The sequence below is a fragment of the Canis lupus genome, chromosome 8, assembly GCF_011100685.1.
Source record: "Canis lupus familiaris isolate Mischka breed German Shepherd chromosome 8, alternate assembly UU_Cfam_GSD_1.0, whole genome shotgun sequence".
NCBI lineage: Eukaryota > Metazoa > Chordata > Mammalia > Carnivora > Canidae > Canis > Canis lupus.
This window is the reverse complement of record NC_049229.1, coordinates 3,380,989-3,404,519: the sequence shown is the minus strand read 5'-3', so window position 1 is coordinate 3,404,519 and position 23,531 is coordinate 3,380,989. Positions and strand designations below refer to the sequence as shown.

Below are 23,531 nucleotides of genomic sequence, written 5' to 3'. Positions count from 1 at the left end.
GTCCTCGCGTGTTTCTGCCTTTTCCCCGCCCTCCCTCGCCCTTCCCGCGCGGTCCTCCGGGCCTGTCTTCCCCCCGCCCCAGCGGTGGGCCCGAGTGAGAGGTTCCGGAGCTCGGGCGCGGGCAGGGGGCCGGTGTCGACGCTGCCGGCCAGTTCGGCCGGCTCCGCACTGTCTCGGGAGCTTCAGCTGCCCGGTGGTGTGCAGGTTTGCCTCGGAGGGTCGGCGGGCCGCGCTACCGGGAGGAGCAGTGCTGGGAGGGTCCGTCCGGTCGCCCCTGACCCCGGCCGCCGCGGCCGCCCGCGCCCTTGGGAATCCTTGGCTGCCCAGACGGAAGGGAAGTAGGCGCCGGAGAGCCCGCTCCGCATTTTGATTCATCTCGGGCCCTGTAAGGGTCACATCTTGTGAAAATACCTGTAAAATCAATTTAACGTTCAGTGCAGCGTGTAAAGGCAGCTCTTAAGAATTTAAAAGACGCCTGAGTCAGAACATTTAAATGCTGGGGTCCCTGTAGCAGCGCTTTAACACGTCTGAGTGCAGAGGGTGGAGAATCGAGCCTGATTGCCGCCTTCGATCACGCCCTGTAACATTTTAAAAGGGTAAAGAAAGGCACCCCAAGAAAACCCAAGTGGGCTGCACCCCTAGGGAGGGAAGAATAGCTGACCTTTGAAATTCGGGTTGGTCCTCATTTCTGTGTGCGACATTTGCCTGCCTGCCTGCCGACTTTAGATCGACGATAAACAATTGTTAAAACATTGGGCTTCACTAACTAGTGGCTCTTGTTGAGAAGTCGGTTGTGTTATTAATTCTTGATATCTAAGCCAAGGCAGCATTCATTATCTCCGTTTTGCAGGTGGAAAAAAGTTTGGCACAAAAAAGCGTTTCCCTTAAAACCACACCGAAGGAAACGCCGAGCTGCAAATTAAGTCTTAGCATTCCAACTCCCCATCTGGACCATGTTACAGAATAAATGAGTAGTTACTTTGATGCTACCCATAAAACGAGGGAGTAAACCAAATGTTCTGTGAACTTAAAGTGTTAAATCATAATAACCTTCCATGTCTTCTGCTTTGGGAAGCTCAGCTGCCTTTTGGAGTTTGATACCTTCTGGAGAGGAGTGGGTGGAGCCAAAACAAAACAAAAACGGAAAATAACGTCAAGGGAAAAATTTAGTCTCCAGAGACCAAACTGTACCCATCTTTACTGCCCCTTTGTGTTGCTGTCATAGTTCTCAGTGTATTCCATGTTCTGGCAAAATCACCGGACTGCCGCGTCCCAGCCTCAGCCACATTAACAACGACACCGCGGCCGTTGCTCTTTTGGCACTGACCTCCCATGTCAGTCTTCTTGGCATGTTCTTTCCTCCAGGTGCTTCTTACTGATGTTGTTATGTGAAAATCAGTTGTCGTTCAACTGAATGGTGTGTCATTCCTGAAGGATGATTCTAGAGTTAATGATCAAAGCCACCAACAGATTTTAGATGAAAGGACAAGTTAAAGTAGCTCAAGAAACCATTGTGGAATTTGATAACTGAGCTATTTTGAGGAAAAAAGCAGACATTGACTCCCACCCCCCCTCACCTCCCGCCCCCCCCCCCCCCTTTTCCCAATTCACTCATAACTGGAAGGCAGCTCAGTTTTAACTTAGACATCATGTTGAGGGGAAGGGAGCATCCTTCTGTTTAGTGAATTGGAAAATTTTCTTTCCAAAGGAGGCTTCTTTTTTGACAGCTTGGAACAAGTAGAAACATTTATGTGCTTAGAATGCAAATTGTTTTGCCACTTAGAAGTCTGCCCATAAAACTTGTACAAGAGCTTGGGATCCAGGGTGTGTGATAGAGTCTCTCCTTGTAAGAGGTATCCCTGTGGTTCCTCCCCAGGTTGTAGACAACAAAAACTTGAACCCAAAGTAGTTTTCTTGGAGCAGCCACCCAATTTATTCACTTTTTGTTTCACTCAGATGGCATCTGGGGATTTCTGCTTACCGGGAGAGGGGATGGAAGTACTCCAACAAGGTAAGGGCTGCCATTTGAAGGAAGTTTGATGACTTGCCCAGAGAGGTCTGATCCAGGCTCTTGCTTTCTATAATAAAAAGGATTTATAAAGTTCACCAGTATGGTTTCTCATATAAAAGCCGAAGTTCCTGGGGGAACTAGGATACATGCAAGATTCTTGAACAAACTTGTATTAGAAAACAGATTATATTGGCTCCTGTTAAGTATCGTTTGTGCAGTAGACTGAAGACTCTGGTTGTTTCCATGCTGTATCAGCAGGCATAACCTGAAGAGAAGGGTGGCCAGCACACTCTGTGAGGGCTTTCTTCCTACCTGGGTCTTGAATATTCTCATATTTTGTACTTCAAAATCTCAGATCCTTCTGTAGCTTGAATTCTTTCCCTATCCCAAACCCTTTCTATATCTTGAATCCTTCAAGAACTTGAATCTTCTATATTTTGACCTTCAGTGCCTGAGGGGGAGGAAAAAACAGATTTCTTATTTTCCAAAAGGACTTTCTGATGGTCCAAAGAATGAAAATTTGATCGTTTGGTAAGTAGGAGTAAAACAGAAGACCCCAGCAGAAAGTGTGTGGGAAAAGAGATGAAAAGACAGGCACTTGAGCCAATGGAATAACCAGAGGATCTCAACTTCTTGTACTTTTTCTCATTCTTGTGCTGCTCTGAATCCACATGGGTTATTTACCTCTGTTTACAATAAGATTATTTTAAAGATTTTATTTATTTATTCATGAGAGACAGAGAGGTAGAGACACAGGCAGAGGGAGAAGCAGATTCCCTGCAGGGAGCCCAATGCAGGACTGGATCCCAGGACCCCAGGATCATGACCTGAGCCAAAGTCAGACGGACGCTCAACCACTGAGCCACGCAGATGTCCTACAATAAGAATTTAGTTCAGTTTTTCACTTACTCCTAAGAATATACCTTCTTGCAGTCTTGCTTATGTAACTAGAGATCACATCCAAAGTTGGAACTTAACCTGTGTTTTTCCCCCCCTTTCTCAAGAATTTTAGTTACTGTCTGTGATATGTGAATGAGCCATTTGGAGTACTATGGTGATCCCTACCAAAAGGTTTCTTATTCACGATTCTATGTGTAATACTTTCCAACTTTACTTCCATTTTCTTTTTAAAAACTTTTTTAAAAAATTTTTATTTATTTATGATAGTCACACACACAGAGAGAGAGAGAGAGAGAGAGGCAGAGACCTAGGCAGAGGAAGAAGCAGGCTCCATGCACCGGGAGCCCGACGTGGGATTCGATCCCCAGGTCTCCAGGATCGCGCCCTGGGCCAAAGGCAGGCGCTGAACCGCTGCGCCACCCAGGGATCACCTCTACTTAACATTTTCTAATCTCTTTGTTTCATTAGAGACTCCTTCCCTAATTCTTGATTAGTATCTTTGTGTATATATATATAAATGCTTATTACCTTGAGTATTGCCTCTAGTTTATTTCCGGGTTTTTTAAAACATTTCATTGGATGTAGAAAACTTCCCTACCAAAAACCTAGGGGTTTTTTGGAAGTGAGTATTAAGCTAAGAGTGATTCTCAATTATATATGATACCTTCTTTGCTTTTTTTTTTCCCTTTTGGGGGGCATCCCATTAAGTATGTAGCAAACAGCTTCCTCCTTGTAACCTGAGTGAAGAGGATCTGTTACAGAACCCATACTTCAGCAAACTGCTGTTGGGTCTCTCACAACACATGGATGAGAGTGGCTTAAGCCTTACCCTGGCAAAGGAGCAGGCTCAGGTAAGAGCCTTGGGAGGAGGGATGATAAGAAGAAGGAAAAATCTTCCAAGAGAGAGAAAGAGGTTCCCACCTGGGATTTTTTGGTCTTCTAGGCATGGAAGGAAGTTCGACTGCATAAGACAACATGGCTGAGGTCTGAGATTTTACAGAGAGTCATTCAAGAGCTGCTTGTGGACTATTATGTGAAGACACAAGACACAAATTTAACTTCTGAGGACAAGAAGGTGAAGCAGGAGAGAGGCAGTAGCAGTTGGTTACTAGCTGCAGGAATGACCAGACAAACTGTGGCTTCACCTGATTGTATGCTCTGGGGGGAAAGAGGAGGTTCAAGTTAATGTTATCAAAGAAGAAATGGACTGGGAGCACCTGGCTGGCTTGGTGGGTGGAGCATATGATGCTTGATCTCAGGGTTGTGAGTTTGAGCCCCATATTGGGTGTAGAGATTGCTTCAAAATAAAATCTTTAAAAAAGAAGAAATGGACTGTAGTTACGGGGAAGAGTTGGGTGTGTTGTCAGAGTTTTGAAAAGATTGACAGGAGAAGGCACTGGCAGCTGAAAGGGATAACATGTTTGAGGACCTTGAAAATGTATGAAGAACTGGTTTATGAGGATGGAGATGGTGGAGTGGGAGAAGTTGAATAGTAACCCCCTTTTGTCTTTTATTCTCAGTTTCATGAGACACTTGAACAGCGGCTACTCGTGACTGAACTGACACGACTATTAGGTGCCAGCCAGGAGAGGGAAATGCCTCCACTGCTAGGGCTGGAGAAGACGGATCTTCTGGAACTCATGCCCCCCTCAGAGGTTGGGGATGGGCAGATATTGGGACCAAAGAAGTAAAATGGCTTAATTTCTCCCATATATTTAAATGTTTTTTTTTTCCTTTTTTACACTTTATTATTTTTGTAAAAATGATCTACATTCATGGGGGCCAAACTCAAATAAATTAGAAAAATGTTATACACAAGAAAGTAAAAGCTGAAATACTAGTCTAGAAATAAATACAGTATATTATATATAGCTCAACATAAATGGTATTATAGCCTCCATGCTTATAAAGTGAATATAATATGTTTTCACTTAATATATTTTGGATTTTGTGATGCCTGGGTGGCTCAGTGGTTGAGTGTCTTTCTTTGGCCCAGGGTGTGATTCTGGGATCGAGTCCGTGTTGGGCTCCCTGTGGGGAGCCTGCTTCTCCCTCTGCCTATGCCTCTGCCTCTCTCTCTCTCTCAGTCTGTGTCTCTCATGAATAGATAAATCTTTTTTTTTTTTTTAAAGGAATATGCTGGTTCATATGTGTGTTTGCCTTTGTAGGATTATTTTCCCAATTACCGGTTCTCAAAGTAGGATCACTGGTCAGAGGCTATATACATAAACATATTGGTACATATTGCCAGTTCCCTACCTTTTCTTTTTTTCTTTCTTTCTTCTTCTTCTTTTTTTTTTTCTTTAAGATTTTATTTATGTATTCATGAGAGACACAGAAAGAGAGGCAGTAGTAGAGTAGGAACAGGATACAAAGTACGCCACCGGTTCCCTACCGTTTCATCAACGTGGGATTTTTTTTTTTTTTTTTAAGATTTTATTTCTTTGTGAGAGACACGGGGTGGGGAGAGAGAGAGAAAGGCAGACACAGGCAGAGGGAGAAGCAGGCTCCTTGCAGGGAGCCCGACATGGGACTCGATCCTGGGTCTCCAGGATCATACCCCGAGCTGAAGGCGGTGCTGAACCGCTGAGCCACCTGGGCTGCCCAACATGAGATCTTGACCATCATTTTATTCTTTGCGGATTTGATAGGCTAATAAAAATGAATCTTCTGGGGATGATTCATTTTTATGAATCATTTTAAACACTGAGCCACCACTGTGTGGCTCAGTGTTTAGCACCTGCCTTTGGCCCAGGACATGATCTTGAAGTCCCAGGAACGAGTCCCGCATCACACTCCCTGCATGGAGCCTGTTTCTCCCTCTGCCTGTGTCTCTGCCTCTCTTTGTCTCTCTCATGAATACATAAATAAAATCTTAAAAAAAAAAAAAAATCGGGGCAGCCTGGGTGGCTCAGCTGTTTAGCGCCACCTTTGGCCCAGGGCCTGATCCTGGAGATGCAGGATCGAGTCCCATGTCTGGCTCCCTGCATGGGGCCTGCTTCTCCCTCTGCCTGTGCCTCTGCCTCTTTCTCTCTCTTTCTCTCTCTCTCTCTCTCTCTTTCCCTCTTTCTTTCTCTGTGTCTCTCATGAATAAATAAAGTCTTTTAAAAAAAAATCTTCCTAATGTCTCTTAGATGCATTTTCGCTGGTTGTCTTTGAGATTGTTATCATCCTGTACTCATTGGCTGGATTTTCCTAATTCTAAAGTCTATTTGGATCTCTCTTGCTGCTGTGGCTATAGGATTTTATGTGGATGAGATCTCGACTCCCACTGGAAGTGGAGGAACAGCTCAAGAAGAAATGTTTCACCCTGCTCTGCTATCATGACCCCAATTCAGGTGAGTGCTGGCACTCTTCTGTTCACAGAAGCTGATCTTCAGGGTACCTGGTCTACTCTTCTGAGAATAATATATTGAATTTTATTTTATTTTATTTTTTTTTTATTTATTTATTTATTTTTAATATATTGAATTTTAGATTTGGGACAGAAGCTAGGAAGCTTTGGAGATGCTTATTTCCTTGCTGGTAGAGTACGAGCAAGGAATTATGTGAGAGACTCCTATTATTCAGTAAGGTACCAAGTGTCCTCTTGCAGCAGGGAAGGTTGAGTTCATTCTTCTTAGGAGAATTGGAATGGAATGGGGAAGAAAGCTCAGGCTTTATCTTCACTTCTATGACTTAAGAATTAAGGGCCAAATCTGGAACTTTTTTCCCCAAAATCTGGAATTAAAGGTAAAAGTGAGGGGCATGTGGCTGTCTCAGTCTGAAGAGCATGTGACTCTTGATCTTGGGATCATGAGTTTGAGCCCCATGTGCAGTGTAGAGATTATTCAAATGAATAAGTAAAATTAAAAATTAAAAGTAAGAGTATAGAGAACTTTATGAGAACTGGATCATTTTAACAGGACATCAGAAAAAAACCTGAAGAGAATTTGTAGGGCTAGAAATCCATTAGCGTACTGATAAATGGCCTTAGAAGGGCAGTAGCAATTGGGTTTTCCTGTCTAGTCCTCTGTCTCTTTGCCCAGATTCAGACAGTGAAACCTTGAAGGCAGCAAAGGTGTGGAAACTGGCAGAGGTCCTGGTGAGTGAGAAGCAGCAATGCCAGGATGCCAAGAGCCAGCAGAAGGAACAGATGGTGTTGCTTGAGAAGAAGAGTGCTACCTACTCCCAGGTTTGTCACAGCAGTGGGACAGCCTCCTCTTTTATCCTGGCCCCAGGGGCACTTTTGGGGAAGCCAGAGATTTCTGATCTGCATTCTTTTATGCTGACTTTTGTTTTTGCCCTCTTCCTACCTCCTGGAGCTCAGGTGCTTTTGCGCTGCCTTGCCTTGCTGCAAAGGCTTCTTCAGGAGCACCGGCTTAAGACCCAGTCTGAGCTGGACCGTATCAATGCCCAGTACCTGGAGATCAAGTGCAGTGCCATGATCCTTAAGCTGAGGTGAGTTCTATGACCCTTGTGGGTCTAGGAAACTCTGTCTTCCACACTACCCCCTCCAACCTTCACCCTCATCTCCCTTTCCTCTCTGTCATGCCTAACATTTTATGGGTATTCAGTTAATGCTACACAGCAGTATGAGCCTTTGGATTACCCAGAAATGTTCAACAATCTTTTTTTTTCTTAAAGATTTATTTAGTTTGAAAGAGAGAGAGCACACAGTGGGGAGGGACAGAGGGAGAGGGAGAGAGAGTCCCAAGTGGACTCTGCACTGAATGTGGAGCCTGATATGAGGCTCAATCCCATGACCCTGAGATCACAACTTAAGCCAAAACAAAAAGTTGGATGCTTAACTGATTGTGTCACCTAGGTGCCCCCGTTCAGCATTCTTGAATCTTATTTTATTTTATTTAAAAAAAATTTTTAAAGATATTCTTTAGGGACGTCAGGGTGGCTCGGTCAGTTGAGTGTCTGCCTTTGGCTTGGGTCATGATCCCAGGGTCCTGGGATTGGGCCCCATGTGGGGCTCTCTGCTCGCTGGGGAGCCTGCTTCTCGAACCTCTCCCTCTGCCTGCTGTTCCCCCTGCTTGTGTGCTCTGTGTGTGTGTCAAATAGATAAAACAATTTTTTTAAAATAAAGATTTGGGACACCTGGGTGGCTCAGCCAGCAATTGAGCATCTGGCTTCAGCTCAGGGCATAATCCTGGAGTCCCGGGATCGAGTCCTGCATTAGGCTCCCTGCATGGAGCCTGCTTCTCCCTCTGCCTGTGTCTCTGCCTGTGTCTCTCATGAAAAAATAAATAAAACCTTTAAAAAAATAAATAAAGATTTTATTTATTTGAGAGAGAGCGCAGGTGAGAGGGAAGGGGCAGAGGGAGAGAGAGAAGCAGACTCCCCACTGAGCAGGGAGCCCTATGTGGGGCTCAATCCCAGGACCCTAGGATCATGACCTAAGCTGAAGGCAGGCAGACACTTAACTGACTGAACCACTCAGGTGTCCCTTGAGTCTTATTTTAAAGCCTTCTGAAGTAAGTGCTTTCTTGTGAGATACATTCCTCAGGAATTCAGAGGTTGCTTATCCTGTCACTACTTAGCCCACTTCTTGACCATGGGCAGGTACTCTGCGTCCTGTTCCTAACTCTACTACTATCAAGACCCCTCAGCCTTTCTTTCTTCCCTCTGTCAGGATGGAGGAGCTAAAGATCTTGTCTGACACTTACACTGCTGAGAAAGTAGAAGTTCATCGTCTCATCAGGTGAGAACTCCCAAGGGCCTGGTCCAGCTACTCAGAACTGGTTCCACACTCTCCACACTCATTCATTTTAATGTGTTCTTATATACTTTCTGAGCAGCCAGATCCTTATATGGTATCTTGCTTTTCTTTTACCTTGTAACTTGCTTTTCTCTTGGGCATATAGGGACCGTTTGGAGGGGGCCATTCGCCTACAAGAGCAGGACATGGAGAAGTCCCAACAGGTTCTGAGCACCTATGAGGTCCTTGGGGAGGAGTTTGACAGGCTGGTAAAAGAGTACACTCAACTCAAGCAGGCAGCTGAGAACAAGCGTTGGGCCCTCCAAGAGTTTAACAAGGCCTGCCGCTGAGCACTGGCTGGGGCCTGTCCGGAGGCGGACTTCTGCACGGGCGCTGCCTCCCCACTTGCTGCTGAAAGGACCACCACCACCTGAGGCCTGCTTTCATTCCGAGAGTGTGGGGACACTTGCTTGAAACACTGCAGTGGGTCAGGCACTGTCCTGGTTTTTATTCCTTGTTTACAGTGACTGAGTCTCTTCTGGGAAATGGAGCAGATTTATATAATTCTGTGTGTAGCTATTTGTCAGTGTCAGCCCTGCATTATATTTGATTATCTCCTGAATAAAGTGATGATGCTTCCTTTGGGCAAGGGTGAAAAAAGAACATCAAAGATTAGGTGGGCTGGGAGGGAAACCAAGGTGATCTAGACAAACAGATGTATAATGCTTATGCTAAGAGTGGGAGGTAGGAGTGCCTGCCCACCTGGAGTCTTACAGGCTTCATTCTTGAAGAGCAGACATGGCTTAAGTCTGGGCTTGCTCTTGAAGAACTGTAATATCCAGAGGACTGCTGGATGCCAAGGCGGGTAGGGGACTATCCTGTTGCTACGGCTCTCAGTGGAGCAGTTGTAATAAAGCAGCAGGGCATCGAGCTCTGTTACAGGAAAGGGCACAAGCCACTTGTGTTTGAGGTTCCCATTGGTGTGATTTGAGCATTACTTTTTTCTTTAAAAGCAGAGATTGGGATGAGATTGCTCCGAGGAACCAAGTTTCACAGTCCACTTAGCTTAGAACAGGGCAGGGCCCTGCTGGCATCAGAGTTAGTCAATATTGCTTAGTTCTATACTTTTTCTTTTCCCCAACAGTTTTTTAAATTTTATTTATTTATTCATGAGAGGCAGAGAGAGGGGCACAGACACAGGCAGAGGGAGAAGCAGGCTCCATGCAGGGAGCCCGACGTGGGACTCAATCCCGGGTCTCCAGGATCACACCCTGGGCTGAAAGGCGGTGCTAAACCACTGAGCCACCCGGGCTGCCCTTCTCCAACATTTTTAGGGTAAAGTTTCAAACCTATGGAAAAATTAAAAAAATAGTACAATAAACACCAATAGTCTTAACAACCTAGATTCAACAATGAACGTTTTGCTTTTCTCTCTCTCTCTCTCTCTCTCTCTCTCTCCTCTCCCACCTCACCCTCTCTGTATAGATTGATAAACATATTAGTTATACAGACTTTTTTCTTCTGAAGCCACTTTATATAAGTCTCAGATGTGCTATTTCATTCCCTAAAGACTTAAGCAGGCAACTCCTAAAAATAAGGGTATTCCTCTGTATAACTAATTATTTATACCTAAAAATTAATAATTTCACAATGTCTATTATCTAGGTCATATTAAAATTCCTGTAATTTGTTTTCTTGGTGTAGGTTCCATTGAAGTTCTGGTTATTACATTTGGATGTTAGGTTTGTTTTTTCTGTTTCGTTTTTATGTGTTTTTATTTTTTGATAGGCCCCATGCCAAATGTGGGGCTGTGAACTCCCAAGATTGAGAGTCATATGATCTATATACTGAGCCAGCCAGGTGCCCCTGGATGTCAGGTTTCTTTAATCTCTTTTGAAATAGAGAATTTGGGATCCCTGGGTGGCGCAGTGGTTTAGCGCCTGCCTTTGGCCCAGGGCGGCGATCCTGGAGACCCGGGATCAAATCCCACTTCAGGCTCCCGGTGCATGGAGCCTGCTTCTCCCTCTGCCTATGTCTCTGCCTCTTTCTCTCTCTGTGTGACTATCATAAATAAATAAAAAAATTAAAAAAAAAAAAAACCTGTTTGAAATAGAAAATTTTTCCTACTTTTTTTTTTTTTTTTTTTTTAAGAGAGGAGAGGAGGGCAGCCCCGGTGGCACAGTGGTTAGGCACCACCTGCAGCCTGGGGTGTGATCCTGGGGACCCAGGATCGAGTCCCACATTGGGCTCCCTGCATGGAGCCTGCTTCTTCCTCTGCCTGTGTCTCTGCTTCTCTCTCTCTCTGTGTCTATGAATAAATAAATAAAATCTTAAAAAAAAAAAAAAAAAAAAAGAGAGGAGAGGAGCAGAGGGAGAGAATCCTAAGCAGACCCCATACCCAGTGAGGAGCCCAACACAGAGCTTGATTCCACAACCTGGAGATCATGACCTGAGCTGAAATCAAGAGTTGGACACTCAACCAACTGAGCTTCCCAGGCACCCCACTTAACTTGTTTTTTTTTTTTTTTTTTTTTTAATTTTTATTTATTTATGATAGTTACAGAGAGAGAGAGAGAGAGAGGCAGAGACACAGGCAGAGGGAGAAGCAGGCTCCATGCGCCGGGAGCCCGATGTGGGATTTGATCCCGGGTCTCCAGGATCGCGCCCTGGGCCAAAGGCAGGCGCCAAACCGCTGCGCCACCCAGGGATCCCTTAACTTGTTTTTTTTAACTGATACTAGTTTTGGGTTTTTTTTTTTTCCTTGAGAGGGAGAGAGAGCACAAGCAGAGGGAGAGGGAGAATGAGCAAGGAGCATGATACAGGGCTTGATCCCAGGACCCTGGCATCATGACCTGAGTGGAAGGCAGATGCTTAACACACTGAGCCACCCAAGTGTCCCTGAATTTAGTTTTTTTTTTTTTTTTTAATCCAGTAAAAAAAAAAAAAAAAATATATATATATATCCAGTCTGGTTACTTTGTAGGATGTCCTATTGTCCAATTGTTTCCCATTGTTTCCCAGGGATCCCCCAATAAATAAAATCTTAAAAAAAAAAAAAATCCGGCAGCCCGGGTGGCTCAGCAGTTTAGTGCTGCCTTTAGCCCAGGGCCTGATCCTGGAGTCCTGGGATCAAGTCCCACATCGGGCTCCCTGCATGGATCCTGCTTCTCCCTCTGCCTGTGTCTCTGCCTCTCTCTCTCTCATGAATAAATAAATACCATCTTTAAAAAATCTCAAATTAGCTTTTCCTGATATTTATTAGGGCATTCAGCATTTCCTCATTTAATTAAGTACTCCTCTTACACCATAGTAGGTTATGGTATTTGAAATAATAAGGATAATAATTTAAAAATGGACTCTGGGGCAGCCTGGGTGGCTCAGTGGTTTAGCACTGCCTTCAGCCTAGAGCATGATCCTGGAGACCCAAGATCGAGTCCCACATTGGGTTCCCTGCATGGAGCCTGCTTCTCCCTCTGCCTGTGTCTCTGCCTCTCTCTCTCTCTCTTCTCTGTATATTCTCATGAATAAGTAAATAAATAAATCTTAAAAAAAAATGGACTCTGTCCTCAAGGCCTACAACTTAATAGTAGACACATAAAAACAGTCTAAGCATATAAAGTAACAGGAAATACAAATAAATATGGTTGAAAACCAAGGTAAGTGAATCAGGAGTTATAAGGTAGAGCCTTAGTAGGGAAGAAAGCTTTGGTTCACTTTAGAGGTAAGTTTTGGGTGGCATTTTGGAAAAAGTGACAAAGAAGAGAAGGGGTAGTACGTGAAGGTACAAGGTTAGAAATGAGAATCATGCACCAAGGAAAGCCTTCATCTTAAATGACTGAAATTTGAGAAGAATATCCCATGGTTTCAGTCAAGTCTCTGGAGAGCTGGGGTCTGAGAAATGTTTAGATTTCCAACTACTGAGAAAGCAAAATGGCTTCCAAGGCAATGGTTCCCAGTCCTGGCTCCCTAAATGACCTGGAGTTGGACAGCTAGCTGTTTCTTGTTTCCCAAAACCCAAATAAAACAGAACATTTGCCTGTAACAGTGCTGCCCAATAAAAAAACATTATTGGCTTAAACAAAAAATGTGTTTTGTAAAAAAAAAATTCAAACAAAATAAATATGTAATAGTAAAAAGTAGATTTACCATACCCCCTGAGGAGACACACACAAACGTGTACACACGGAACCCATTAGTCCAGTCCACTACCATAGAGTAGCCAGAGTGATTTGGTGAATATAATGCCAGAGCTTTTTCTAAAGATTTGCAAACATATATATAGCAATATTAGGTTATAATGTTGGAATATGGCCACATCATAATTTAACCATCCCCTTCATGATAGATATTTAGATTGTTTCCAGTTTGCCTCATTACAAAATGCTTAATGCTTGCTCAAGTGTCTTTGTTTTTTTTTTTTTTTTTGGTATTATAGAAAATCAGTATATTCTAGTAATTTCATGAAAAAGTGAACTAATTACTCAGCTTATGAATATAGTTTGATAGAAAAAGTATCTCAAAACTGTGCCATGGAGGTAGAAGAAGGAACACAAGGGGTGTTCAGTGCTCTTTGAAGGGGGGACCCAGTGGTTTGTCTTTGTCCTCTCGTCCATCACAATGACTAGAGATGGTAGGTTCTCAGGAGGTGCCCTTCCCCTGAGCTGTTGGCTATTGGGGAATAGGTGAAAAGGGGATTGGAGGGCCAGCAGAGGGGCTGGGTGACTGTGACTGCTGGAGGTTAGTGTCTTGGACTTCAGTTGCCCTCACTTCCCCTCACACTTTTCAGAAAAGATTTACATTTACTGCCTCTCCTTTCTTTCACAGGCATCTCTCTTCACTTGTCTCTTACCCCATCTATCCAAGAACCCAGTCTTGCTGATTCTTCCTCTATAATGCGCAACAAGATAAATCACTTCCAGAGCCTGGGATAGGGTTGTTCTCTGTAAGGAAACTCTGGGGCTCTTGAACAAACAAAACCTGTTCCTTCAAGGTTCTCAATGAAGGATGGCTATCCAATGGGATGCCTGGGTGCCTCAGTGGTTTAGTGCCTGCCTTCAGCCCAGGGCATGATCCCACATCAGGCTCCCTGCATGGAGCCTGTTTCTCCCTCTGCCTGTGTTTCTACCTATCTCTCTGTCTCTAATGAGTAAATAAATAAAATCTTAAAAAAGAAAAAAAAGTATGGCTCTCCAGGTCTCTGAGGCAGCAACCCTTCAGTCTTCCTCAGCCAGCATAGAGAAATCCAGCACCCCCTAGAGGCCTGTCTGATGCTCTCCAAAGGAGAGGGGAATCCCTGAGGGCCAGCCTCTCTGTGGGGCCCTTCACCCCACCAGTCTCTCCACATTACCCATCTTGATGGATCTGGGCTACCTTTCATTAAAGGAACTGATAGGTCTCCTTCTATCTCCAGATAGAGAAAATAAAAGGAGTCCACTGATAATGCACAAGATTAGTAATCTGTAGAAGTAATTTACTGTGAAAAGTGGTTTGTATTCAGTGGCTGAGGTCTAGACTAAGTGGCTTCTCTGGTCTCAAGAAAATACAACTGAAATTTAGAAAGACCTAAATGTACCAAGCCTGGCTGAAGAAAGAACATATAATCAAAAGTAGGGGGTGCCTGAGTGGCTCAGTCGGTTGGGGGTCTGCCTTCGGCTTAGGTCATGATCCGGGGTCGTAGGATACAGCCCTGCATCAGGTTCCCTGCTCCACTGGGAGCCTGCTTCCCCCTCTCCCTCTCCCTCTGCTGCTCCCCTTGCTTGTGTTCTCTCTCTCTCTCAGATAAATAAAATCTTAAAAAAACAAAAAGAAAAAACCTCTTAAAAAATAATCAGCCCAGAATTTATCCAGAATTTGGATAAGAGTTATCCAAAGAGCAAGATCAGGGCAGCCTGGGTGGCTCAGCGGTTTAGCGCCTGCCTTCGGCCCAGGGCCTGATCCTGGGGACCCAGAATCGAGTCCTGCATCGGGCTCCCTGCATGGGGCCTGCTTCTTCCTCTGCCTGCATCTCTGCCTCTCTCTGTGTGTCTCTCATGAATAGATAAGTAAAAAAAAAAACAAAAAAACAAAAAACAAAAAGAAAAAACAAAGAGCAAGGTCAGGGTTCTCCAGAGAAACAGAGCCCATTATATTATTTATTATACTTATATAAAATGAGATTTATTTTAAGGAATTGGCTCATATGATTGTGGGGCTGGCAATTCTGAAATTTGTAGGGTGAGCTGTAGGCAAGCAACTCAGAAATGATGCTTGCTTGTCTTGAGGCAGAATTTCTTCTTCAGTGGGAAACCTCAGTTTTTGCTCTAAAGGCTTCACACTGGGGTCCCTGGCTGGCTCAGTTGGTAGAGCATGAAACTCTTTTTTTTTAATTTTTTTTAAAGATTTTATTTATTTATTCATTCATGAAAGAAGCAGAGACATAGGCAGAAGGAGAAGCAGGCTCCCTGCGGGGAGCCCAATTCGGGACTCTATCCCAGGACTTCTGGATCACGACCTGTGTCGAAGGCAGATGCTCAGCCGCTGAGCCACCCAGGTGCCCCTGCCAGGCCAATTTGTATGATGATTTTAATTTGCTCTTCCTAAGTGTTTTGTAATTTTCACTTCATTTTGTCATTTCTCCAAAGACAGCCCCTATGGCTCAGCTGTGGATTCAAGTCCTCAGAGTGAAGCTCTACTTTCCAACCTTTCTCCCATTTACACTCACTAGTCACCCTCTGCCACCCCCAAGGGCTTATTCACCACCCTTACAGTTCTTTTTTTTTTTTTTTTGCTCGTTACAGTTCTATCTACCTAGCAGAACTCTTTGCTTATAAAATCCTATCATCTCTGAGGCCCACCTCAAGTTCTGCTTTCCCATTGCCAATCCAGGGAGAAAATGTCTACCATTTCAATCCCCACAGCTTTATCACAAAGGTGCTTGAATTTTCATCACAGTATTGGGGGGTATGTTTGTTTGTTTGTTTGTTTGTTTGTTTTGAATGGATGTGGTTGTAGTCCAAGAAAACTTTATCTGCAAAAAACAGGCAGCATGCCAACTGCCAGAGTTTGCTAGCTTCTGCCCCAGGCATTTCTGGCATAAGGAAAAATAGAAGGTCACCCTGACACTCATTATTTCTTCTGAACTCCTTACCCACCCCACCCCCACTTCATGTCTCTGCCTTTATGAAGACAGCACTCTCCTATGTGGAGATGGAGAACAGAAAGCAGATATCACCCATTTCACTTGGTGGTTCTTTCAAGGCTACATCAGGGCTCTGGTGGGGATGGAAGACAATGGATATTGAACCCAACCAAAACCATCTGATCTTTTTTTAAATTGGTAAGGAAATGCGCACTAGAACATTTTACCCTCAAGAGGGTTACTGCCCTTGGGAGCTCCAGAAGGTATGTTTAATTCTATCTACAGCATCAGAAACTCTTGGAGGGCAGCTGCTTGTAAATCAAGTGTTCTCAATCTTTCTGGTCTCAGGACTCCTTTACCCTCAATGACATTAAAGACCCTAGGGAAGCCTGGGTGGCTCAGCGGTTGGGTGTCTTCCTTTGGATCAGGGCTTGATCCCAGAATCCCGGAATCGATTCCCGCATTGGCTCCTTGTGTGGAGCCTGCTTCTCCTCCCTCTGCGTGTGTTTCTGCCTCTCTTTCTGTGTCTCTCATGAATGAATAAATAAATTCTTAAAAAAAAAAATAAAGGACCCTAAAGAGCTTTTGTTTATGCGATTGGATATTTAGATATTGAAATGATGTATCTGATATTCCAGACGTTCCAATTTATTCACAATAAATTGAATAAACTGAGTGTTTTCCCAACCAAAAAGATTAAAACTGAGAAATCTTAAAATATTTGTTTATTAATTCATTAAAAAAATAAGCCCATTGCATGTTAACATAAATAATGCTTTTTTAAAATAATGCATTTTGAAGGAGATTTTATTTTTTTATTTATTCATAAGAGACATAGAGAGGCAGAGGAAGAAGCAGGCTCCCTGCAGGGAGCCCGATCAGGGACTTGATCCCAGGACTCCAGGATCACGCTCTGAGCCAAAGGCAGATGCTCAACTGGTGAGTCACCCAGGCATCCCTAAAATATACATTTTATTTATTTTTTTTAATAAAATTTTTAAAATTATTTATTTATGATAGTCACACACAGAGAGAGAGAGGCAGAGACACAGGCAGAGGGAGAAGCAGGCTCCATGCACCGGGAGCCCGACGTGGGATTCAATCCCGGGTCTCCAGGATCGGGCCCTGGGCCAAAGGCAGGCTTGAAACCGCTGCGCCACCCAGGGATTCCTAAAATATACATTTTAATTTTAAAAAGTATAATTTCCAAAACAAAACAATTTAATGACAAGAATAACATTGTTTTATACTTTTGTAAATTCTCCTTGATATCTGGTTTAATAGAGGACAAGTGAATTCTTCCTGTATCTTCTTTCTGTGGTGATACATGGCTTTGGTTGAACATAGAAAAGCTGGCCTCACACAGACATGTAGGAGATCCTCAAGCACCGTTTAGAAAGGTCTCAGGGAGCCCCCTAAGTCCTTGAACCACATTTGGGAAAGGTAAAAGGAAAAGCAGCAAGTAGGGAATCAGAACTGGATTCTTTTTTTTTTTTTTTCTTAAAGATTTATTTATTTATTTATTTATGACAGACATAGACAGAGGCAGAGACACAGGAGGATGGAGAAGCAGGCTCCATGCTGGGAGCCTGACGTGGGACTTGATGCTGGGACTCGATGCTGGGACTCCAGAATCGCGCTCTGGGCCAAAGGCAGCCACTAAACCACTGAGCCACCCAGGGATTCCTCAGAACTGGATCCTTATTTTGGCTCCTCTACTTAACTGAAGCATAACTTTGTTCAAGATACTTTTTTTTGTTGTTGTTGTTCAAGATACTTAACCTCAGCTTTCTCATTTACAGAATGTATATATTAATAATTCCTCCCTCACCAAAGATGTCCTGAGGATTAAGTGAGATAATGTATTTAAAGTGCCTTGGCATGTGGTAGGTATTAGTCTGTGTAGGAGGGTTCTCATATTAGTGCTCTGAGGTGAGAGTGCCTGCTGAAGATGGGTTGGGGGCTGGAAATAGGGAAGGGGGTCTTCAAAAGAGAGAAGGATGCAAACAAGCAGAAAGCCTAGGAGGAGGGCACAGGTTTTATGCTCATTTTAAAAAACGTCTCCACTATAATATAAACCTATTACAGAAAATTTGGAAAATACCATTTTTACCCACATATCAAAGTCATTCTGTATGTACAGTTTGTAATCTGTGTCACAGAAGAGCGTATCATTGAGCGCTCCTCCATGTTATTAAATTTTCTCTGGCAACATTGATTTTAATGGCTGCTTAAGATTTCATTGCATGGATGATTTATTTAACCATACCCCTATAGGATAGCCAACTTGTTGTTTTACATTCTTTGTAATCATGAAAAAAATGCTACACTAAGCATTTCTCTTAATTAATCTTTGTCTTAGTTTGTGAAGATTGTCTAGGATAGCTTTCTAGAAGGAAAATTATAGATGATATGTCTTAAGGTTAAGATCAAAGGCTCTGGAGTCAGTTGGCCTAAGTTTGCACCCCATCTAAACTCTTTCTTAGGGGGGGCAACTCACTTTCTTTTTCTTTTTCTTTAAAGATCACTTTATCCTTCTAAGACCAAGAGAATAATACCTCTTATCTCACAGGGTTCTTGTGAATGTAGAGTGTTTTTCAAAGAACCTGTCACAAAATAAGAGCTTACTATGTGTTAGCTGGTTTTATTCTTATAAATGAAATCACATAGGGACCTTGGTGGCTCAGTGATTGAGTGTCTGCCTTTGGCTCAGGGCATGATCCTGGGGTCCTGGGATCGAGTCTCACATCGGGCTCCCCATAGGGAGCCTTCCTCTTCCTCTACCTATGTCTTTGCCTCTCTTTGTATGTCTTTCTTGAATAAATAAATAAAATATTTTTTAAAAGAATCATATATTTAATCACAAACATATACACAAACAACTGGTCTGTTTCTGGGCTACTGACTCAGCCCTTTTGTTCTCTCTATTCTTACATCAACTGCACGTTGTGGCCCATTATTTATATTCATAAAGGGTGTAAGGTAAAACACAGAGTCAATTCCTTTTCCTTTCTCTCCTTTTTTTGAATTTTCCTTGCTATTCTTGTCTGATTTTTATTACAGATGAACAGTAGAATCATTTTATCAAGTAACAAAAGATTCCATTAGAGTTGCGATTGAATGTTGTAAAAGCAAGAAATTAATTTGGTGAGAATTGACATCTTTATGAGATTCTTTTTTTTTTCTTTTTTTTTTTTTTAAGAACATGGCTTGTCGCTTCATTTTTTTTCCTGTCTTTCATTGTATCTCTCGGCAAAACTTTGTAATTTTTTATAGGTTCCGCACATTTCTAAGGTTCCGGTTAAGTATTTTATGCAACGTTATTATTACCATTTTTTTTTTATTATTACCATTTTGAATGGGGAAAAAACTAATCACAGTATTGAAGGCTTATTATGTGCAGGGTAGGTTCTCAATGCTTTACTATTTTAACTAATTTAAACTTAACTAATCCTCCTAACAGCTTTATGAGATAAGAACTACTATTTACATTCCCATTTTATAGATGAGGAATATGAGGCCAGAGAGGTTATGTTTATGTAGTTAATAAATGGATGAGCAGAACTTTAACCTCTTTCCATCTGGCTCCACAGTCCATAATCTTTTTTTAAAATTATTATTATTTTTTAAGATTTTTATTTATTTGACAGAGAGAGAGAGAAAGCACAGGTAGGGAGAGTGACAGGCAGAGGGAGAGGCAGAAGCAGGTTCCCCTCAGAGGAGAAAGCCCAATGCAGGCCTCCATGTGGGGGTTTATCCCAGGACCCTGGGGTCATGACCTGAGTTGAAGGCAGATACTTAACTGACTGAGCCACGCAGGCACCCCATAGTCCGTGATCTTAGTTATCATGTTATTGGGATGCTTTTACTATTTATTTCTTCTGTCTGGTTATTCTCAGCATTTAAAAGGCTACAGATTTGTACTATATTTGTGTTGTACCAAGTGACTTTTCTGAATTCCATTATTTATTCTCATCATTTTAAAATTGATTTTCATGGATTCTCTATGTATACACTTATATCATCTGCAAACAGTGAGTAATTTGTCTCTTTCCAAAAGTTACAATCCCTTTTTAAGATTTCCAGCCTATTGTATTTGATTTTTCAGAATAATATTATATAACACAGTGATGAGACTAGACATACTTGTTTTTACATAAATTGTTGATATGTACATGTGTTTATATATGAAGAATATTAATACTATTAAGAGTGTAGGTTTTTTTAAAGATTTTATTTATTTATTCATGAGAGACAGAGACATAGGCAGAAGGAGAAGCAGGCTCTCTGCAGGAAGCCCCACATGGGACTCGATCCCTAGGCCCCAGGATCACACCCTGAGCCAAAGGCAGATGCTCAACGGCTCAACTGCTGAGCCACTGAGCCCCCCCAGGAATCCCTACTAGGAGTGTTTATAGCAAACAGAATTGACTTGCCATGTTCTCTTTGGTGACTGTTAAAAATGATGAAATGTTTTTATTGTTTGATTTATTTTCGACCTTTTATGTAAGTAAATTTCCTAATACTTAATCTTGTCTTAAGTCCCAAGATTAAACCCTAATTGGTTTCAGTATATAATTATTATATTAGTATACTGCTGGCTTTTACGTGTTAATCTTTAAATATTTTAGGATTTTTACTTTTATATTTGTGAGATTGGTCTGTAGGGTTTTTTTGGGGGAAGGGGAATGCTATTTCTGACAGGTTTTGGTATTGAATATACTCTGGCTTCGTAAACAAATTGGGTAGTTTTCCATCTTTTCCTATGTTCCAGAACAGTTTCTACTTTCTATTCATTTTGACAGATAAACACTGTATAATAGAGCTGACAAGGAAGAGAATGCAAATCGGCACAGATTATTTTGCCTCAGTAACTCTGCCACTTTTGTAGCTGCAAGACAGCCTTTATTGTCCAGAAGCAATTTGGAGCAGTAGGAGGGTCAAACGGGCCATTATTTTGGTGGTGAAGATAGTAGCTGGCTGGGCAGGCACAGAGGTGAGTGAAGGGGTGCTGGGGAGGAAGGCAAGTGCTGAGGGAGGAGCGAGAACCAGAGATGAAGGGAGTGTTTACAATGGGCTGGAGGTGTCTCAACAAGGTCACAAAAACAGGATCAGGTAAAAGAATTGGGCCTGGAGGTGAGGAATGTGAGGGGTGTGTGTGTGTGTGTGTGTGTGTGTGTGTGTGTGTGTGTGCAGGGGCCAGGGGAGAATTATCTGTGGGAGGATACTCTTTCCTTTCCAGAAAAGTTTCCAATGCTCTGCCTGCTGGTCACTGGCTCCTGTTGGAGAAAGTAACATAATTTCTCACCCAGGGTATTTGTCCCTCTGTCCTACTACCTCCCTACCTTTTCATCTCAGCAAAGGCTTGCATCCATTAGACCTCCCATAGGCGACTTATATGCTTCTGTGTATGAGAGTTCAGCATGGAGGGCAGAGAAGAGGGAGGCAGAACAGAAGACAGACTTTATCAACTCTTGACTTTATGCTTAGGGCCAAGTCCTTCACAAGGTGCTCTATTTCTTTTTCACTCCATTTCTGCTTCTCTCTGGCTCATATAAGCAGATCCATGGTATCTGCTGTTTTTTTTAAGTCACAGGAAAATGCTGTAGGAAAGGCAGGGAGCAATGTGGTACACAATTATTGGGAACTGGCATCATGCTTGCCATAGAGCTGAGGCCATTTTGAATGAAAAAACAAAGACATCACAGACAAATGACATTCAGCCCATGTGGAATTATTTTAAGACCAGTCAGAAATTCCAGGCTCTTTTTTGCACAAGTTTCTTTTGAAAATCATTTTAATCAATGGCAAAACTGACATTACTGTTTCATAGATTTTCCTCTCTGCCTCTTACCCATGGATGGGTTAGTTAACAATCAACCGAACAGCCACCAGCTTGACATCAGGAGGAAGATGCCTGGAGCACAGATGGACCACAACCCAGATAATTAGCTTCTGAAGAAGAAACAACATCCAATAAGTCTTCTCTGAATGTAGAGTTTGGTTGGACACAGATGGGGCAGAGAACAAGCAGACCTCCTCAAAACTCTTTTTTACCACTTAAAATGTTGGTTAGAGCACTGACCCATTTCCTGTAGACAACTACCTACACATAAGACCTGCAGGGAGGAATCCAAATAAATGTTGTTGACACTCCACCTAAAGGAAAGTCAGCATAACTCCCTACTCCTTAAGTGTGGGACACAAATGGTGACTTCCTTCCAATGAGCATAGGATGGAAGGGGGTGGGGAGAGTGTAATCTTATAATGGAGAAGCCTAATAAACACTACATTTGCCAGGTGAGAAATGTCAACATCAATAGTCTTAAATTATGTTGATACTATATGTTGATGTTATGAAAATGACATTTTACCTCTGTTATCTTCCTCCCCAAAACCATAATCCCGGTCAATCATGAGAAAACAAGCAGACAAATTTGAACAGATGGGCATTCTATAGTATGCCTGACCAGTACTTCTCAAAATTAGCAAGGCCATGAAAAACAAGGAACGACTGAGAAACTGAATACCCCAGAGGAGCCTAGGAGACATGGCAACTATATGTAATATGGTATCCTGGATAGGATCTTGGAACAGGAAGAGGACAGTAGGTAATTAATAAGGAATTCTGAATAAACTATAGACTTTAATTAATAATAATGTATCAATATTGGCTCATGAATTGTAATAAATGTACCATACATGCTAAGATGTTAATAACAGGGTAGCCCTGGTGGCTCAGCAGTTTACCGCGGTCAGCCCAGGGCATGATCCTGGAGACCTCGGATCGAGTCCCACGTCGGGCTCCCTGCACGGAGCCTGCTTCCCTCTGCCTGTGTCTCTGCCTCTCTGTGTCTCTCATGAATAAATACATAAAATCTTAAAAAAAAAAAAAAAGATGTTAATAACAGAGAAACCTGTGGGGAGGCAGATGGAAACTCCGCATTCTACCTGCAGTTTTTCTGTAAATCTAAAACTGTTTTAAGAAATAAAGTCTAGTAATAATAGTTGTTGTTGTAGTAATATCTGCAAAAATCAACTGAAGATTAAGATGAGACAACCCCATTAGGCTTCATAAGCATTTTCTTCGTTGTTTGGCTTTTTGGACTTTCATCCTTCTGGAGCTCTTACATTGCACCCAGGGCTCTTATCCTATCCACACCGTTTCCGTGTTTCCAAGGACCTTGTCCCTGACTGGCCCGGATGATCTCATTCAGTCTAGGTCACTCTTTACTTCGAGGTCGCTACCTCTCTTCTGGCCATTTCCAAATCTCATCAGGTCATAACACTGTTCATCCAACTCTCTATTACACAGCGCCCCCTAGGCGTCCAATTAATTCAGCATTTGCAAGCCGAACTGATTGTCCCTTAACCCACTTTTCTTTCTTGTTTCACTCACAGAGAGGCCAGAACCGAGACTCCTCTTTCTTGTGGCTCCCTGCCTAGCAGCCCCTCAGTTCTGTCAATGCCGCTTTCTTCGGGCCTTCTGTAATGTGTTCTCTTTCGATCCCCGCTGCCAGGCCCTCAACACCTCTGGGCTGCCTGCTTCCAGGTATTCCCTTTCTCTCCGTGTTTTTCCTTGCTTCATTCCTCTCCTTCCGTTCCACGCCTCTACAAGAATGTAGATATGTTTTCCCAGCCCTCCTCCAGGCAGTTCATGACTCCTCACCATGAGTGTTGTGTGTGCGCGCGCGCGCGTGTGTACCTTTTGTGTCTGAGATATAGAACCTGAGGAATTAGTGGCTTAGTTGTCATAATCTATTTGTAAATACACTAAGGTCCATACAAAGCCCATTTTAAGAGCAGCAGCCATT

At 42.8% G+C, this 23,531-nt stretch overlaps 1 protein-coding gene across 6 annotated transcripts in view; it reads left to right on the top strand.

The window, feature by feature from the left end:
* Positions 1-10,005, top strand: part of AJUBA (ajuba LIM protein) — a 30,312-nt gene extending 20,307 nt beyond the window's left edge. For 2 of the 6 annotated variants that reach the window (XM_038544168.1, XM_038544170.1), the window contains 9 exons: positions 1,957-2,011; positions 3,620-3,762; positions 3,855-3,986; positions 4,432-4,566; positions 6,153-6,249; positions 6,940-7,085; positions 7,221-7,351; positions 8,535-8,603; positions 8,767-10,005. In XM_038544168.1, the coding sequence (XP_038400096.1) occupies positions 1,957-2,011; positions 3,620-3,762; positions 3,855-3,986; positions 4,432-4,566; positions 6,153-6,249; positions 6,940-7,085; positions 7,221-7,351; positions 8,535-8,603; positions 8,767-8,950 (1,092 nt within the window). In that variant the 3' untranslated portion in view covers positions 8,951-10,005. Of the gene's footprint in view, positions 1-32; positions 205-238; positions 386-411; positions 597-1,225; positions 1,366-1,956; positions 2,012-3,619; positions 3,763-3,854; positions 3,987-4,431; positions 4,567-6,152; positions 6,250-6,939; positions 7,086-7,220; positions 7,352-8,534; positions 8,604-8,766 lie in introns of those variants that run through there. The other 4 variants (XM_038544171.1, XM_038544172.1, XM_038544174.1 and 1 more) reach the window with 4 other exon arrangements.
* The last annotated feature ends 13,526 nt before the right edge of the window (positions 10,006-23,531 follow it).